At 58.2% G+C, this 17,249-nt stretch overlaps 4 protein-coding genes across 4 annotated transcripts; all 4 read left to right on the top strand.

Moving 5' to 3' along the window:
• Positions 1-18: 18 nt before the first annotated feature.
• LMXM_33_0960 (putative amastin-like surface protein) lies at positions 19-615 on the top strand (the record flags this gene model as incomplete). The annotated part of the gene is made up of 1 exon (XM_003878635.1): positions 19-615. The coding sequence occupies one exon, from the start codon at positions 19-21 to the stop codon at positions 613-615; it is 597 nt and encodes a 198-aa protein (XP_003878684.1).
• Positions 616-4,145: 3,530 nt separating this feature from the next.
• On the top strand, positions 4,146-4,736 carry LMXM_33_0961 (putative amastin-like surface protein; the record flags this gene model as incomplete). Its single annotated transcript, XM_003878636.1, has 1 exon — positions 4,146-4,736. The coding sequence occupies one exon, from the start codon at positions 4,146-4,148 to the stop codon at positions 4,734-4,736; it is 591 nt and encodes a 196-aa protein (XP_003878685.1).
• A 3,916-nt stretch (positions 4,737-8,652) lies between these two features.
• LMXM_33_0970 (amastin-like protein) lies at positions 8,653-9,264 on the top strand (the record flags this gene model as incomplete). Its single annotated transcript, XM_003878637.1, has 1 exon — positions 8,653-9,264. One exon carries the CDS (start codon positions 8,653-8,655, stop codon positions 9,262-9,264), a length of 612 nt encoding a protein of 203 aa, XP_003878686.1.
• A 6,486-nt stretch (positions 9,265-15,750) lies between these two features.
• LMXM_33_0980 (amastin-like protein) lies at positions 15,751-16,332 on the top strand (the record flags this gene model as incomplete). The annotated part of the gene is made up of 1 exon (XM_003878638.1): positions 15,751-16,332. The coding sequence occupies one exon, from the start codon at positions 15,751-15,753 to the stop codon at positions 16,330-16,332; it is 582 nt and encodes a 193-aa protein (XP_003878687.1).
• Positions 16,333-17,249: the final 917 nt, after the last annotated feature.

Here is a 17,249-nt window from a genome sequence, read left to right on the forward strand (position 1 = left end):
CGTTGTGGACTCGCGAAGATGGCGTACAACATCAACATTCTCATCTACGTCGCCCTCCAGTTCATCGCGTTCGTTTTCGTGCTGGTGGCTACGCCGATCGACATGTTCCGCGACCCGAACAATAAGACTGCGAACTCGCATTTGTGCCTGACGTTATGGGGTATAAAATGGGGTTGCTCCAACACCTCGTACTATTCCACGTCGGAGGAGGTGTGGGTCAATTGTTCGGAGCGCCGCGACCGTTTCCGCGCTGCTGAGGGATTGGCTGTGATCTCCATCGTGCTGTACGGCGCGGCGTTCGTCTTGGGCGCCATTTTGCTGTTCTCCTGCCCTCTCTTCCGGTGGGTGTGCCTGGTTCTCAACATCCTTGGCATGCTCACCGTGGGCATCGTCTGGGTGGCCATGGTGTTGACCTACTACGTGGATGAGCATATGTATTGCCCGAAGATGGAGCGCTACTTCAGCTATGGAGCCGGCTTCGCGCTCTTCGTGATCGCCTGGTGCCTGGACATCATCAACATCGTCTTATTGATGATCCGGTGCGATGATCAGAGGGTTGGTGCGAATGAGCATCCGGAGCTGTTGACACGGCCGGGAGGGGAGGAGGTGAAGTGACGGGGGTGGCTGATGGCTGCGCGGGAGAGGGGATGGGGGTAAAGATGCGGACTCCCGTCGCTGCCTCTCGCCGGCTCATCTCTCTCTCGCTGCCATCTCTCGCGTGTGTGCGCTGCCTCTGGGGTCTCTCTGCCCGCCCTCCATATGCCGGTGCCGTGCATGCGCGTGGCTGCTGGCGTGTCCGCCGCTGAGCGACACGCAGGATAATGTGCCCGGTGATTTATTCACGGCTTCCTCGCGTGTTCCTCGCCCTTTGCGCGTGCGCGGAGACCTGCGCTGTGTAGTGGGCAACGCACGCCTGGCGCCGAAAAGTCCACCCATGTCCCCTCCCCCTCTGAGCCCCTCGCCCTCGCTGCCGTCTCGGAGTCGCCCCCATGACGCTCGCCCGGCGCACCGTTGGCGAGGTGAGGGAGCGGAGGAGGGGCGGGTGACCGAGGCGGACACGGTGGGCAAGGGCGGGGAGGGGGGAGAAACGGACGCCCTCGCATGGAGGACGGGAGGCGCCACGCCGCATCGGCCCCCCTCCACACCCCGCAGTCGCGATGGCGCGTCTTTGTGGTGTCTCTCCCTCGCGCCCCCTTTGGCCCGCGTCGCTGCCGCTCCCCCGCGCCCCTGGCACACCCGCGACGGGGAGAGACACCACAGCGGCACGAAGACGCACCTCGAGCACAGTCTCCCCCTCCCCTGTATTCTACACGCGCACACGCGCATGCTGTCGTTGCTTTCGGTTTTCGCTTCATTTAACGCTCGCATGCGTCTTGCGAGTTCTTTCGTTCTCGTGCCTCTCTCCCTACACAGAGAAGTGGTGCGTGGACGTGTGTGTGTGCGTGCCCCTCTGCCCTCTGTCCGCTGTGTCTCTGTGCCGCTGCCCTGCTCCTCGCCTTCCCCGCCCTCCCTGCGCGCGTGCGTGGGGGGACGAGGGCGGCTGATCGAGGAGGCGACGAAGTGGAGAGCAGCCACAGCACGGCAGCGCCGCGGGACACGCGGGGCGTGTGCAGGAGGAGCGGAGGAGAGGCACGGACACGCACTCTGGCAAGGGGGTAGTGGTGCGGGGGTGCAGGGGAATACGCAGCGGACGAGTTGGTACGGGGGCGGAGCGGAGGCGAGGCAGCGCTGCTTCTCTGTTCGCGCTGCCTGCGTGTGACTCGAGTCTGTGTGCGTGTGCGCCCCCTGCGCCCCCTGCGGCCCTCGGCCCCCTCGCCTCTCTTGCGCGGTTCGCTTTGCTTGTTTCATTGCCTTGCCTGTCTATTGATACCGTTGAGTTGTCCAGGCTTCCGTGTGGAGATTGCTCACACCGTATTACGGCATGCGGCGGGTTGAGGCGACCGAGAGGGAGGGGCATGGCATATGCCGGCAGAGTGCAGGGCCTCAGAGGGCCCTGGGCTGCGGCTGGCCAACCTCCTCGCTGAGCTCCTGCGGCATGCACCCAGGCCACCCGCCCCTGCTGCCTGCACGCCGCACCACCGCCTCCGCCCTCGAGCAGGGCTCTGAAGGTGGCCCTGTGGGATCATGGCATGCAGTGCACGCTGGCCCGTGTGGCGCCGATCGCGCAGCACGTGTGCGAGGAAGGGATGAGCGAGGGCAAGATGAGCCGGTAAGGCGCATGGCCCGATTCAACGGCAGGCAGTGCGTCCTTGGCGACGCAGATGTAGCCGGAGTGCGACAGGTGCGCGTGGGCTGCGGCTGTATGCGTGCACGTGTCGACACTCGGAGTTGGTGGAGTGGGACGTTGATCACGAAATGCTTTGCTTCCCCTGGTGAGCACGCGGAGCGATAAATAATAAATGCAACGGCGTGGCGACAGGAGTACATATCATACACATCTATACCTCTCTATATGCACTGGCAAACCATCAAAACGTCACACACTTTGGTTTCCTCTCCGACCGCCGCCCTCTGCCCTCGCCCGAACGGACAGAGCGCGTGCGCGTGCCTCCTTCTCTTGTGTTTCTTGTTTCCTTGCTTTGTGCTCTTTGTCCTTCATTATTGTCACCGTTCTTCGACCGATTCAACCCAACAGCGTCACCGGCGCCACTGCCGCCCCCCCTTCATGGAGAGGGGAGGGGCCGAGGGGCGCCGAGCTCTGTGGTGCTGCCACACACTAGGGCTGTGCTCTGCGCGTGCGCGTGCGCCCGCACATCTCTCCATGCAGGCATGTCTGTGCGTGCACACACGTGCACGCCCGTGTGCATGAATATGTGTACGTGTGTGCGCGTGTGCCTTGTGGCCGCGCAGGTCCTCTTTGCATGGATGCCTCCTGATCTGCCCCCCTCTCTCTCTTCTCTCTGCTGCACCCTCGCGCGCGCCTCACGGGCGCCTCTCGGCGAAGCCCGGTGATGGTGGGGAGCAGCCCAGGCGTGCACGCGGGCACCGGCACACGGGAGCCGGGAGCAGGCATGCGCACACAAAGGCATTCGCTCTGCTATACTGGTGAGACGCAGCGCCGAGATGCATTGCCGGCAGCCGTCTGCGCGCTGTAGGCGGCGCAGGTGGTGCTGCTGCGTCGGCATCGCCTGATGTGACTTGGTTTTGTGGTTGCTCGGCCGCGTGGAGCGGTGGTGTGCCGCACGTGAGGGTCGCTGTGTCCTCTCGCGCCGTCGTGATGGATGCGTCTTCTGTTCTCTGGACTTGTGGAGGGGGGATATACGGGCGGTGGTGGTGGCGGCGCGGAGTGGGCCGCGCTGCTGCCCTCCTGCGCACACGCACACAGCGGCCCCTCGACCCCCCTCCTCCTCTGCACGCGCCGCTCCAACGGCGTCACACAGGTGCACCTACGACAACGCGGAAGGGGGAGAGCGGCGCCGAGAAGCGGCGGACGGCAGGCCCTGCAGCTGCGGCCCTCGGCGCTCTCGCTCCCTCATCGCTCGGCCTCGCTGTGTGCCGCGCGGTTGCTTGGCTGCCGCGGCCACACGAAGGGGGCGGGGCCGAGGGCCGAGGGCAGACGTGTGCGCTGGCTGTGTGCGGTGCGAGGCGGGGATGAGCGTGGGAGAGGCGGGCAAGGCTTGCCAGGAGGGTGGCAGGCAGCGCCCTCCGTCCTCCCCGCTCGGACCGCTTCTGCGGCGCTTCCGTCTCGCCCTCGCTGCCGTTGCGGCGTGTCTCGCGTCCGCCGGCCGCCTCTCCGCATGTGCTTGCCCTGCGTGCATGCCGGCAAGGGGCGCATGTGCACCCGCTGTGCGCGCCTCGCAGCGCCACGTGCCCGTGTCCTGGCCACTTTCCCCCGCATTGATCTCTCTGTCTCTCCTCTCTCCTCCCCCGCTTTCACTCCTGCCCACACCCCACATCCCTCCCCCTCTCGCAACACACGCACACGTGAACGACACCGTGTGCGTGGGCGTGCAACAGCAACGACAGCAGACATCGCCTTGCCAAGCCTCGACTCACTTCCGCTCTCGCCCCCCCTCTCCCCTCTGCCCACCACCCGCCCCGCTCCTCGTCAGCTCTGTGGCGCAGTCTCGACCGCCCTACCGGTCTTTCTCCCGTCCACCTCCGCGTTGCCCTTCTCAGCTGTCCGGCGTTGTGGACTCGCGAAGATGGCGTACAACATCAACATTCTCATCTACGTCGTCCTCCAGTTCATCGCGTTCGTTTTCGTGCTGGTGGCTACGCCGATCGACATGTTCCGCGGCAGGAACGGTTTGTTCTTGAATTTTTGCCTGACGTTATGGGGTATAAAATGGGGTTGCTCCAACACCTCGTACCATCTCACGTCGGAGGAGGTGTGGGTCAATTGTTCGGAGCGCCGCAACCGTTTCCGCGCTGCTGAGGGATTGGCTGTGATCTCCATCGTGCTGTACGGCGCGGCGTTCGTCTTGGGCGCCATTTTGCTGTTCTCCTGCCCTCTCTTCCGGTGGGTGTGCCTGGTTCTCAACATCCTTGGCATGCTCACCGTGGGCATCGTCTGGGTGGCCATGGTGTTGACCTACTACGTGGATGAGCATGAGAATTGCCCGGAGATGAAGCTCTTCTTCAACTATGGAGCCGGCTTCGCGCTCTTCGTGATCGCCTGGTGCCTGGACATCATCAACATCGTCTTCTTGATGATCCGGTGCGATGATCAGAGGGTTGATGCGAATGAGCATCCGGAGCTGTTGACACGGCCGGGAGGGGAGGAGGTGAAGTGACGGGGGTGGCTGATGGCTGCGCGGGAGAGGGGATGGGGGTAAAGATGCGGACTCCCGTCGCTGCCTCTCGCCGGCTCATCTCTCTCTCGCTGCCATCTCTCGCGTGTGTGCGCTGCCTCTGGGGTCTCTCTGCCCGCCCTCCATATGCCGGTGCCGTGCATGCGCGTGGCTGCTGGCGTGTCCGCCGCTGAGCGACACGCAGGATAATGTGCCCGGTGATTTATTCACGGCTTCCTCGCGTGTTCCTCGCCCTTTGCGCGTGCGCGGAGACCTGCGCTGTGTAGTGGGCAACGCACGCCTGGCGCCGAAAAGTCCACCCATGTCCCCTCCCCCTCTGAGCCCCTCGCCCTCGCTGCCGTCTCGGAGTCGCCCCCATGACGCTCGCCCGGCGCACCGTTGGCGAGGTGAGGGAGCGGAGGAGGGGCGGGTGACCGAGGCGGACACGGTGGGCAAGGGCGGGGAGGGGGGAGAAACGGACGCCCTCGCATGGAGGACGGGAGGCGCCACGCCACATCGGCCCCCCTCCACACCCCGCAGTCGCGATGGCGCGTCTTTGTGGTGTCTCTCCCTCGCGCCCCCTTTGGCCCGCGTCGCTGCCGCTCCCCCGCGCCCCTGGCACACCCGCGACGGGGAGAGACACCACAGCGGCACGAAGACGCACCTCGAGCACAGTCTCCCCCTCCCCTGTATTCTACACGCGCACACGCGCATGCTGTCGTTGCTTTCGGTTTTCGCTTCATTTAACGCTCGCATGCGTCTTGCGAGTTCTTTCGTTCTCGTGCCTCTCTCCCTACACAGAGAAGTGGTGCGTGGACGTGTGTGTGTGCGTGCCCCTCTGCCCTCTGTCCGCTGTGTCTCTGTGCCGCTGCCCTGCTCCTCGCCTTCCCCGCCCTCCCTGCGCGCGTGCGTGGGGGGACGAGGGCGGCTGATCGAGGAGGCGACGAAGTGGAGAGCAGCCACAGCACGGCAGCGCCGCGGGACACGCGGGGCGTGTGCAGGAGGAGCGGAGGAGAGGCACGGACACGCACTCTGGCAAGGGGGTAGTGATGCGGGGCTGCAGGGGAATACGCAGCGGACGAGTTGGTACGGGGGCGGAGCGGAGGCGAGGCAGCGCTGCTTCTCTGTTCGCGCTGCCTGCGTGTGACTCGAGTCTGTGTGCGTGTGCGCCCCCTGCGCCCCCTGCGGCCCTCGGCCCCCTCGCCTCTCTTGCGCGGTTCGCTTTGCTTGTTTCATTGCCTTGCCTGTCTATTGATACCGTTGAGTTGTCCAGGCTTCCGTGTGGAGATTGCTCACACCGTATTACGGCATGCGGCGGCTTGGGGCGACCGAGAGGGAGGGGCATGGCATATGCCGGCAGAGTGCAGGGCCTCAGAGGGCCCTGGGCTGCGGCTGGCCAACCTCCTCGCTGAGCTCCTGCGGCATGCACCCAGGCCACCCGCCCCTGCTGCCTGCACGCCGCACCACCGCCTCCGCCCTCGAGCAGGGCTCTGAAGGTGGCCCTGTGGGATCATGGCATGCAGTGCACGCTGGCCCGTGTGGCGCCGATCGCGCAGCACGTGTGCGAGGAAGGGATGAGCGAGGGCAAGATGAGCCGGTAAGGCGCATGGCCCGATTCAACGGCAGGCAGTGCGTCCTTGGCGACGCAGATGTAGCCGTGGTGGAACAGAGAGGGGGGTGGCCGGTGGCTGAATGCGTACATCTGTCGGCTTGCTTGTGGTCGAATGGGGCGTTAAGTTAACCACGGCCGCTCTCAGACACGCAAAACGTAAATAACCGCAACACAAAGAGGAGGAGTACGCACACACACGATCTGCAGTTACTGCGTCACACGTTGTCCTCTCTCCCTCGACCGCCCCCCCTCTGTCTCCGCTTGGGAGGTCAGTGTGTGTGTGGGTGTGTTCCTCTTCGCTTTTCTGCTTGCTTTGTCTTTTATTTTTATGCTACGTCTTCCTGAGTGCCGTTCTGTTCGCTTCGCTTTCTCGTTCTCGAATTCGCTCTCCGACTCGCCGACATGAACAACGTCAGCGCCGCCACTACCGTCGCCCTCCTCCCCGAGAGGAAAGGTAGGGTGGCACCGAGCTCTTTGCTGCTGCCAAACGGTAGGGCTGCGCTCTGCGCGTGTCGGCGTGCATGCTCCGCACCTCTCTCCAAACATGTGCATGTGTGCATGTATGCCTGTGGTTTGCCTTTGTTGGCCAGGGGAAGGGGTCGATGGGCGGGGTTTGTGCAGGGCAGAGGGGGACGGGCGGGGGCAGCTGGAATATGGAGCAGCAGTCGAGAGCATGAAACGAAGGAGAGCGGGGGGGGGGAAGAATATACTTACCAGGAAGCCGGGCAAAAGAGAAGGCAGAGAGAAAGCATGGAAGCGGCAAAGTAGGGCGGGGTGGCGTGATGGAGTGCACCCCCTTCTTTTTCTCCGAGAAATCAAAAATATAGATATATATATATATAGATTGTAAGGAGGAAAATATTTATGAGCCACATGAACCGCTACAAAAACAGTGAACAGATAAATGTGGGCTTGGTGAAACGCTGTCGTAGCCGGGGACTGCGCGTCTCTCTCTCTGCATCGTTTTCTATTTTTTTCGGTGGGCGCGTGCGTACAGTATATTCGTATGTACACATGTATGTACATACATCATGGTGTTACTGTTTTCTTTTTTTTTTCCTGTCCACATTCATGTGGCTTTATCGACGTCTCTCTCTGTTTTTTGTTTTCTCTCTCGTGGGTGTGGATGTCGTCCGCCTAGGCAGGCGAATGACAGACAGCGGTGCAACGAAGAAAAAAAAGAGCGCTGACAAGGGGACGAGCGACGCGGGCCAGGGGAGGCGTCGGGAAAAGGCGAACACCCTACGAAGAGGGAAAATGGGCAAACGTATGATACTTTCACACCCCCTCCCCCTCCCCCAACCCTTCTCAACGAAGAGAAACTGCCAACAGACGCCCGCACAAGAGAAGGGGCCAAGTCAGAGACGATGCCGCTTGCAGACATGTGCGCCGGTCGCGGATGGAGAGAAAAGGATAGGGAGCGATAGGATGGAGAGGGAGGGAAACCATCTAGCGAGGGAAGACGGAGGCGATCGGGCGGATGGAGGATTTGTGCGTGTGTGTGTGTGTGTGGCGGGGAAAACCGAGACAATAGGCGAGGGGCAGGGGAGGTGGTGCGGAAAAGGAGCGGCCATCATGCTGCTCCGTTTCCCTGTGTGTTTGCTTCTTCTGTCTTCCTACCTCTTCCCCGCCCCTGTGCGCGTTGTCCCCAACTTCTCATCACGTCTGCTTTCGGTCGCGCCGCAGTGTTCGACACCCCTCTCCTTTCACCTTTCCCTGAGTCCCATGTGCTCTCTCCCTTTCCTTCTCTCTCTATGTAGTGTTGCATTTTCGTTTGACGATGTGGAACACATACTCACGCCTCTGTGCACTGCCTTGATGCATGCCCCCCTCCCCCTGCCTCCATCTCTCTAACCCTTTTCGTATCTTCCTTCTCCTCTTTCTGCCCATGTGCGTATGTTTCTTGATGGCATGCTTTCACACGAATTTCTCCATCTACCGTTATACCTTGAACCTGCACGCACCCTCTCTCCCCTCTCCTCCCCTCCCCCCTCTCTTTGCCACGCACTCGTTCACTGCGCCATCCCACCACCTACGTATTGGGCGTCTCCCAGCTCTCTCTCCCAGCTCTCCCTCTCTCCTCCCGCCTCCCGCCTCCCCCTTCACGACTTTACGTTTCTTTGCTGTGCGTGGGTGTCTTTTCTTTTTTTGTCTGCTTCTTATCACATCCACCGATCGAAGCACCTGCCTCTGCCCTTCCCCTCCCTCTCTACGTTGACTGCGCCATTTCACGGTTCTCCTAGGCAGAGCCACTCACTCGTCCTTTGCATCAACAAACGCGCCACCCGCTTGCGTATGTACTCGAAAATGGACCGCCCTTGTTGCCGCGTCGGCTTTTCCATGTACTGCGTTCTACAGGTCATTGCCTTCATCTTCATTCTTGTGGGAACCCTGGTTGACCAATTCCGCGTACAGAACGTGAGTGTGCTCAGCAACAAACCGTGTCTGACGATATGGGGCTTCAAGGACAAGTGCGTCTCTCTCAGCTGGAGTGTCTCGACAAAGGACTGGTGGAAGGGCTGCCCTCAGCGCCTGAAGCGCTTCAATGCGGCGGAGGCTCTGAGCATTGCTGCTGTCCTCATCAGTGCTCTGGCGAGCCTCATTGGATTTTTCATGTTGTGCTACTGCCGCTGCCTGCGCTGGTTTTGCCTGATTCTCAACATTCTGGCCACCGGCTGTGGCTGTGCCATCACTGCGCTCATGATCGACGCCTTCTACAACAACCATGAGGGAGGCCTTCAGCAGTACAACAACTCCTGCTACGCGCTCCGCCAGGAGGGCTCCGTCATTTATCCCCCGGCCATGACAGATGGCAATCCAGTGGCCACCAACTACAACTACGGTGCCGGCTTTGCCATTTACATTGCCGGCTGGGGCCTCTGCTTCATCAACATCCTTTTCCTGATGCTGCCGTACTAAAAGTACGTGACTCTCAGCTTCCCCCCTCCGTCCCTCCCTCCCGTCGGCGAAATGGGGTATGATTGTGCCCTTGCGCCACGATGATTTCGCACACAGCTGCTGTCTCGTCCCATGCGCGAGTGCGCTGCCTGCCAGGCACGCAAGTAGGATAAAAACAGAGGCTTCGAAGACCCCTCCAAAAAAAAAGCGTCTGGGGAGACCGGCGGGATAGAGAAGATGGCACAGAGACATCAGAGCGTGTCGGGTCTGTGTATGCGTCTATGTTTGTGCATCATTACTGAGCACTTGCCCGCGCAGACACGCATATACGGCGCCATCGCATGGGATTGCGTATAAATGCTTATCTTTTGCTGTTGTGTTCTTTTTTTTAGCTCCCTGCCTGTTGCCCCGATTCCCCGATCGTTGCGCGCTCGACTTCCAGTGGCGGTGCTCGAGGCTTTTTTCTGCCATTGAGGAAACGTCCCTTCCCCACCTTACTCGCGTCTGGGCTTCGGAGCAGTGGTCTGAGCCGTATTTTGTCTTCGCGCCCGCATTGTCCATCTCTCTGCGTACGCGGGTGTTTGACTCCCTTCATGTCTTATTGTTTGTTTTGTTTGTTCTTGTGCCCTTCGATTTTTGTGTATAGCGGGTAGACAACAAGGTTCGATTGATGGAGAAGAAGCGGCGCAGCGGACATTATGTGCAAAGCGTGTCGCAGGCGGCGCGTGCCAGTGGTGCTCGAGCATCGAGCGGAACGCGGGAGCGAGAAAACGTACCGGTGGCCATATAGGAAAACTTCGAAAGTGAGACGAGGAGAGTGAAGGATGAGGAGTGAGGCAAGCAAGGGAGGAACAGGACATGCCGCGGAGGATAATCTTGGACGCTGATGTAGCGGCAGAGCAAAGAGATCAAGCTGCTTCTGCTGTGCAAAACTCCCTTCATCCCCTCTCTCTACACACATGCGGGCACGGTCGGACGGGAATCTTACACGTCTCTCTACAACCTCGCTGCCTTTTCATCTTTCAGGCTTCTTTCCCATCCAGTCCTCCAACTTTTGTCCTTCACTGCCCTCATTCCGTTTCCAGCGCGCGGGTCCGTCATGCATGTGCGTATAATGCCTCTCCCCTCGCGCACGTGATCATCTCCATACAAAGCCATTCGAATACGTTTCTCTCTCCCCTTTTTTTGCTCTCTTTTTCTCTGTCTTTCGTGTCACTCCGTATTTCTTGCTCTCTCCCAACGTGCGCTTGGAAAACTCGCACACGCGCATGTGCCACGTGGCGGGGGTACGCCACGGCGCGCGTGCCTTTTCTGAGTCCCTCTGTGCCATGGATTTGTATGCATATGTTTGGATGTTGCCTTCTCTCTTCCTCTCCTTTGCCATGACATCCTCGCTAACGAAAGCGCTGGTATGGGATGCCACCTCCCCCCACTCTTCTTCTTGTGGCTACCACAGTTCTCCGTTCTTTGTTTGCTTTTCCATCTCGTTAGACGTTTCCTTTCGTTTTTTTTTTTTGCTGTTGCTGTGTGTATCTGCCGAAGTCCTTTTTCTCGCTTTCGTTGTTTAGCTCGTTGATGGAACGCTCTCTCACTCTCTCACTCACTCACTTTACGCGTTGCTTGCGTGTGTGTCTGTGTGCGGCCCATGCCATCTCGCCTCCTACACTTCTTCTTTTTTTTCTTCTTTGTCTGCAGCTCTTCGGCACCGGCATCCTTTGGACTCTTCTCGACACGTCATCCTCTTCCTCTGGTTCTTCGTCCTTTTCTGTTGCTTTTTCCTTTTTAGCGACGATCGCGTTTCCACGGCTGCTGCCTGCTTCTGCATTCGCCGGCACGTCTACGTGCCCCTAAATGGCTGTATGTGTGTGCGTGTGTGCGTGCTCTCAAGTCGTCTGCCGTTTCCATCTCTCTTCTGTGCCTCTTTGTGCCGTGCAGCAGCCTCCCCTCCCCTCTCCCGTCAACGGTGCCGTGAGCCTTCACGGCCTCCTCCTCGCCGCCACCTGTCCCTCTCTGTCACTCCGGCTTTTCACCGTTCTACAGCGTGCCGCGCGTTTTTTTTTGCCTTCATCTCTGCTGTTGGTGATGTTAGTGGACCTCATCATGTTGCCGCACTCGCATGCACATTATCTGCTCACGTACACGCGCGCACCTGTTACTTGCTTCTTGTGCGGGCGTGTGTGTGTGTACACCGCCAAAAGCAAGCAGAGAGAGAGGGAGGAGGCGATAAGTGGAAGGTGTGACGGGTGGCCGCTTTGAGATAAAAAGGGAGACAAAGCTATAAAAAACACGCCCAGCGAGGTCCTGACACCCACGCAGACAAACGGAGACGACACGTCGGATGACGAGGCCGCCTTTAGTGCGCAGCAGATCCCCACCAGCGAGGCTGTGCGCGTTTCGTTTCTTTTTTTTTTTCGGTTTTACGTGACTTCTCTGTCCTCTCGTCAATTTTCTTTCGTTTTCTGGTATTGGCGTGTGTTGGGTCTCTCTCGTTTCGTTGAGTGGGATGCTCGGCGGTCTCTCAGGTCCTTCTCTTGCCCTATACGGCCTTCTTTTTGTTTTTTATTTACATTTTTTTTGGTTTGTTGCTCGCTTCTTCTCCAGCTTTCACAACTGACCGCAACCACGCCACACCCACGATGGTACCCGCGTACACGTAGTTCCACCTGCGACCCCTCGACGTTTTACACACCTCACCGGCCCCTCCGTGCCCGTATCTGCAGTTCCCCTCTTCTCTGTGTTGCTCCACAGGCGATGTGCGTGGGCGGGACTCGACGCGTGTGTGCACATGCGTGCGCGCGTGCAAGCGTATCTTTCTTTGCGTGTCTCTTCGTGGACTTCCGATTCACCACTGCGTTCCCTCCTCATTCGTAGATAATTACAGCGTAGACGTGTAAAAGGCCTCTCACGCCGTTCAAGAGCCCAGCGAACCGAACGAGCAGCCGAAAAGGAAAATTAAGTACATACACGCATACACATCCAGCCGACACAACATCAGCCGCACTGTTTTCTGTTTTTTTTGTCATTCTTCGTGTTGTCTGTTCTATCGGCATGCCCCCCTCCTCCTCCTCCTCCCCTCCTCTGCACTTTATCCAGAAGACACACACACACACACACACACACACACGTACCCGAAAAAAAAAACGAAACGCCGCAAGCAAAGGGGAAAGGCGAACCAAGACAGGTGGTGAGACGATCCGCGAGAGAAGGTATGCGTGGGGGGCGTGTGACTGTGTGACTGTAGTTGAGCTTGAAAGGCTGAGAACCACCGGGGGGTGGTGGTGGTGGGTGAGGAGGGAGGAGAAAAAAAAACGGAACAGCAGTCGATAGAAAAGGTACTACTGAGCGACCACACAAAAAATGCCAGATGCCCAGCGCCCCTTTTTTTATTCTTGTTTTTTTTCTTTGTGCTAGCCCCGTCTTCCTGGTCGTCTCCCCTCGTGGCTTTTTCTCGTTGATGCTGCCCCCTCACACCCCACCCCACCCACCACCCTTTTTTTTTTCTCTATTTCCTTCAGCCAGCACCATTCTCGCGCTTCTCTCTCTCTCTCTCTCCCTCTTCTCTTCTCTTCTCTCCTTTTCTCTGTCACTTGCGTGTTTTTCGTCATTCTTCTGCATGCCTATCCACTGCTACGCTTGCCTCCCCCTTCCCCCTATCTTCGCGTTGTTCCTGTGTGTGCTTCTCTTGTGCGTCGTGCGACGTGCTCTTCGTGTTGGCCCCGCTTCCTCGCTTTCCTCTTCCCTTTTGGTCGTCGAGCGGGGGAATCCTTGTGTACCTCCTCATCGGCCGTCTACGGAAACGTGCAAAGGCCTTTCGCGACGGCATTGTCGGGCCAAGAAGCACACAACTAGAAACACGAAGGGGAGGGACGAAATTGCCGACAGGGGCTCATCACCGCAGCAGCTGAGAAGGGCGTGAACGTGGTCTGGCCTGTAAAATCGGAGATTATTCCTTCAGTGCCTGTTTCTTCTATTTTTTTTTCATTTTTACATTTGTTTCCTCGAGTTGGCCGGTGATGAGCAGTTAGCGTGCGTGCGTGCGTGCGTGTGTGTGTGTGCACGCGCGCCCGCAGTGAGACAAGTAGCGGATGTCTTTTTTATGTGTATCTTTGTTGCCTCCTTTTTCATTTTGCTGTTTGCGCGCGCGCCCGTATGTATGCGTGATTGTTAACTTTTCTTTGCCGTCGTGCCTGCGATACGTTCTTGCCTCATGGATTCCTCCCGTTTTTTTTATTTGTTTTATTTCGCTCTCTTCTGTCGTTCTCTCTTGGGATCTTCTGACGCTTCACTGCACACCCGTCCACCGCCCTCTCCTCCCTCCCCTCTCTCCACCAGCGGCTGTGTGCAAGGTTGCGCCTTCTGTTGTTTTTTTTTTTCGATGCCGGTGTTTTTCCTTACATCCTGTGAGCTTCTTCCTGTTGTGTCCCCTTTTCTTTCCGGCTTGACCCATTCCCTTGTGACTCCTCCTTTGCCTCCCCTCTCTCTCTCGCTGTGTCGGCAGCTACTCGTGTCACGGCGAAACAAGTCAAGGGCATCGTCCACAAAGATCGACAAGGGCAAGAGCCGACAAGAAGGGAGAAAGGATATTCCTCTGCGAAAAAGGCGACGACTACAACAAAAAACGTAAAGTTGGAGGAGCCGACTATGCGTACCTGTGTATAAAGCGCACCTTTCTGCATCCCTCCCTGCGCCACTGCCCCTCTCCCCCTCCTCCCACAAAAAAATATACACTCACACACCAGACGCGGGTTCGAAGCAACCAAAATCCTCGACGCGCGAGACAGGGGGTAGTGTGTGTGTGGGGGGGTTGATGCGGCCCATCCACGAGCATGAGCGAAAAGCGGGCATCCGAGTGTGGGAGACGAAAAGCGAAGATCGGGGAGACAACGATCAAAGCCTCTCTTCCCCCTTTTTTTTCGTTCTCGTTTGGGAAGCAGCACGGAGAGAAACGGGGGAAAGCGAGCAAGGGGGCCAAATTTCGAAACTACACGGCGCCTCCTTCTCTGTAATGGGCCTGAAAGGAAACATGCGTTCACCCGCACGCGGACAGGGGCAGGCAGACACACAGGCATGCAAACGGGTGAGGTGTACATCATGATGCATGCAGGCGTCGTTCGTTGTGACTGCACCGTGCGAAGGCAACTGTGCTGCCGCGTACCGGCACTAACCGTCGTGCTTTGCAGGCTCGTGACGTTTAGAGGCGTGTGCAGAGTATGTGTGAGCGGTACAGTATAATCGAATCCCACTCCCTAAACCTCCACCAAATACCGAAAACAAAATGATAGACGCGAGGGACAGAGAGCTGCCAGTATCGGAGTTTTGCATCCCTAGTGGCTTGTGCTCCTCCCTTCTTCCTTCGCACCCCTCCTTTGTCCCGCACTCGCGAATCCAAACAGTGAGGAACGAGTTGGCCAGCTCATGCATCCATGTTGTTCAGGTTCCGCCACCTCAAGCCGGCTACTTATCCAACCTCTCATGCCGATACACGGACAAGCACTTGGTTCTCTCTTCTATTTCCCCCGCCCTCTCTCCGCTCTGTTCCTCCAATGTCCTGCATTTCCCTGGTTCTCCAAACCAACCATAAAATGCAACACCTCTACGTGCATGTACTCTTTTCCTTTTTTTTACACCGTTCTCGTCTGTGCTCCGAACGCGTTTTGGCGTTACACGAACATGCACGCACACAAAGTACTCGTGAACAGATTTCTCGGTGTTGCACTTTCTCTTCTCCACGTCGAACACGACTGCTAAACCCACCGTGTGCGTGCGTGTGTGTGTCTCAGCCTCATTCTCTAACTTTTTTTTTCGTGTTGCCCCTCCTCCTTTTACTTGCTTTTTCTTTTCGTTGTTTTGCCGCTTCGATTTGCCCACATCCGCTTCCACGTGTGCAGCGTCCATAAAAGTCCTCCTCTCTCCCCCCTTTTCCATTCCGCTGAGCCTCATCCTCACCCTCACCCTCCCTCTTCCTCTCTCGTTGCCTACTGTTATCTGTTCTTTTGCATTTGTGTGTGTGTGTGTGCGCATCTCCTTCCTTCCTTGTCGTCGTTTTCCATTCTCTCCCCGAATTTTGTTGTTCTCTTTCGTCATTCTTTCTCACATCTTCGCTGTTGGGTAGCTGACGCACCGACGCAGACCGTGCCTACACTCCTACGGTGATACGCTCCCAGACATAGGCACTGCTCGCTTGCTCCGTTCTCCTCTGAACTCCGCCCCTCTTCCGCAAGGAAGAAAAAGGGGAAAACACGCACACCCCCACACACGAGAAAACAGGAAGGCCAAACACGCACACGCTTACACCGCCATTCGCTCTCGCTCTCTCTCGCACAGTTTCGTCTTTTAGCTCTTCCTTCTGTAGCCTCTGTGAGCAGCTACCCATCCCCACGTATACAACGGCGGAACCGAAAGAAGCAGTACGGGCAAGTCAGCGTACACCTGCGCGCACCTACACCCGCCTGCACCCCGAACAGAGGACGATCCCTCCTCCCCTTTCCTACTCCAACAAGAATAAAAATGGGCTGCGTTTCCGGCATAATATTCGGCGTCCTCCAGTTTGTGGCGCTACTCTTCATTGCTGTTGGCACCCCGCTGGCGATGTATATACCGCGGAACGACAGCGCTCCCCTTATCTACAACGGCTACTGCATCTCGCTCTGGGGGATTCGCGATAGATGCTTGGTATTGTTGTACTCGGTCAGTCCTAAAGATGTCTGGTCTGAGTGCGACGGCCGCGTGAGTCGCTTCAAAACGGCGCAGGTGTGCGCCATTGCGGCTGCCGTCGTTCTCGTTGCCTCGATGCTGGCAAGCTGCCTGGATGCGTGCTGCTGCCACTGCATCAAGTGCGTGTGCGGTTTGCTGAACTTATTGGCCGCAGGTCTGCTTGCAATCAGCTGGGGCTGCATGTTGGATTGCTATCTGAATAATCAAGGTAGCCATGTTGTCATGAATGTGGACGTGTGCACGCAAATGCGCAACTTCACCGGCCTTGATAACGCGTTTCCCCAGGGAATGCAGCTGGGCGCGGGCTTTGCTCTTCTCGTTGCCGCCTGCGTTATCAGCTTTGCGAACATCTTTGTCATGCTTATTCCGTGCTGACGTCGAGCTTTCAGGCACCCACCAACCCCCCTCTCCAGAAACAACAACAGCAAAACAGGAGCGCAGGATACTGCACACTGGTCCCCCTCCCTCCTCCCTCCTCCCCCGAAAAAAAAAGGAAAAACATAGTGAGTGATGACTCGGCTGGAATACCAGAGAGAAGGGCTCGCCATGTGGTGAAAGAGGGAGTGGTGATCACAAGCGTGGGGTGGAACAGCAGGCGTACGGCACATCCACGTGTGTTTTTCACGCCACAAGACGGGGGAAAAGCAAACAAACGAAAAGAAACAGCAGAGCGCAAGCGAAAGCGGAGGTCGTGGGAGAGGTGGGGGGCCGGCGGCACGTGAACAACAAACACGTCGATGAAGGAGATAAAGATCGCACCGAAATCGTGTTGTGCCGCATCCCCTCCCCCCGCAGACGATTCTGCGGTGCCCTTTCTCTTTTCCTTTCAGCGCCTTTCGCTTGCCGGTGACTGTTTTTTGCGGTAATTCGGTCTGGTGTCTGTGCTTCGGTGTGTCGACGGGCGCGTTTTTCGAGAGAACCAGCAGCACGTTAGCCCAGCAACGGAACACTTGAATCCACTGCAGTGAGACGCGTTCGCGGACCGGCAAGACAGACGAGGACGACGGAACAATACGAAAGGGAAGGGGGAGAAAATCAGTTCGAAGAAGTCAACACTGCAGCATCTTTTTCTTTGAACTCTTTCACGCTCCGCAAGCCATGATGACAGAGGGGAGGGGCGGCACATCTCCCAGCGCGTGGTGGCATCCACAGGGCCCAGCACCACACCCCACTCTCTGTGTGTTTAGGGAGTCCAAGCAGCCCCTCCTCTCCCCTGCGCCTGCCAATGCGGGGCCACCTCTGGTGGTGACAGGGTCCAGTACCCACGGCGTGGGGAGGTCAGAGCGATTTGC

Source organism: Leishmania mexicana, chromosome 33 (genome assembly GCF_000234665.1).
Source record: "Leishmania mexicana MHOM/GT/2001/U1103 complete genome, chromosome 33".
In the NCBI taxonomy this organism is placed as follows: Eukaryota; Euglenozoa; class Kinetoplastea; order Trypanosomatida; family Trypanosomatidae; genus Leishmania; species Leishmania mexicana.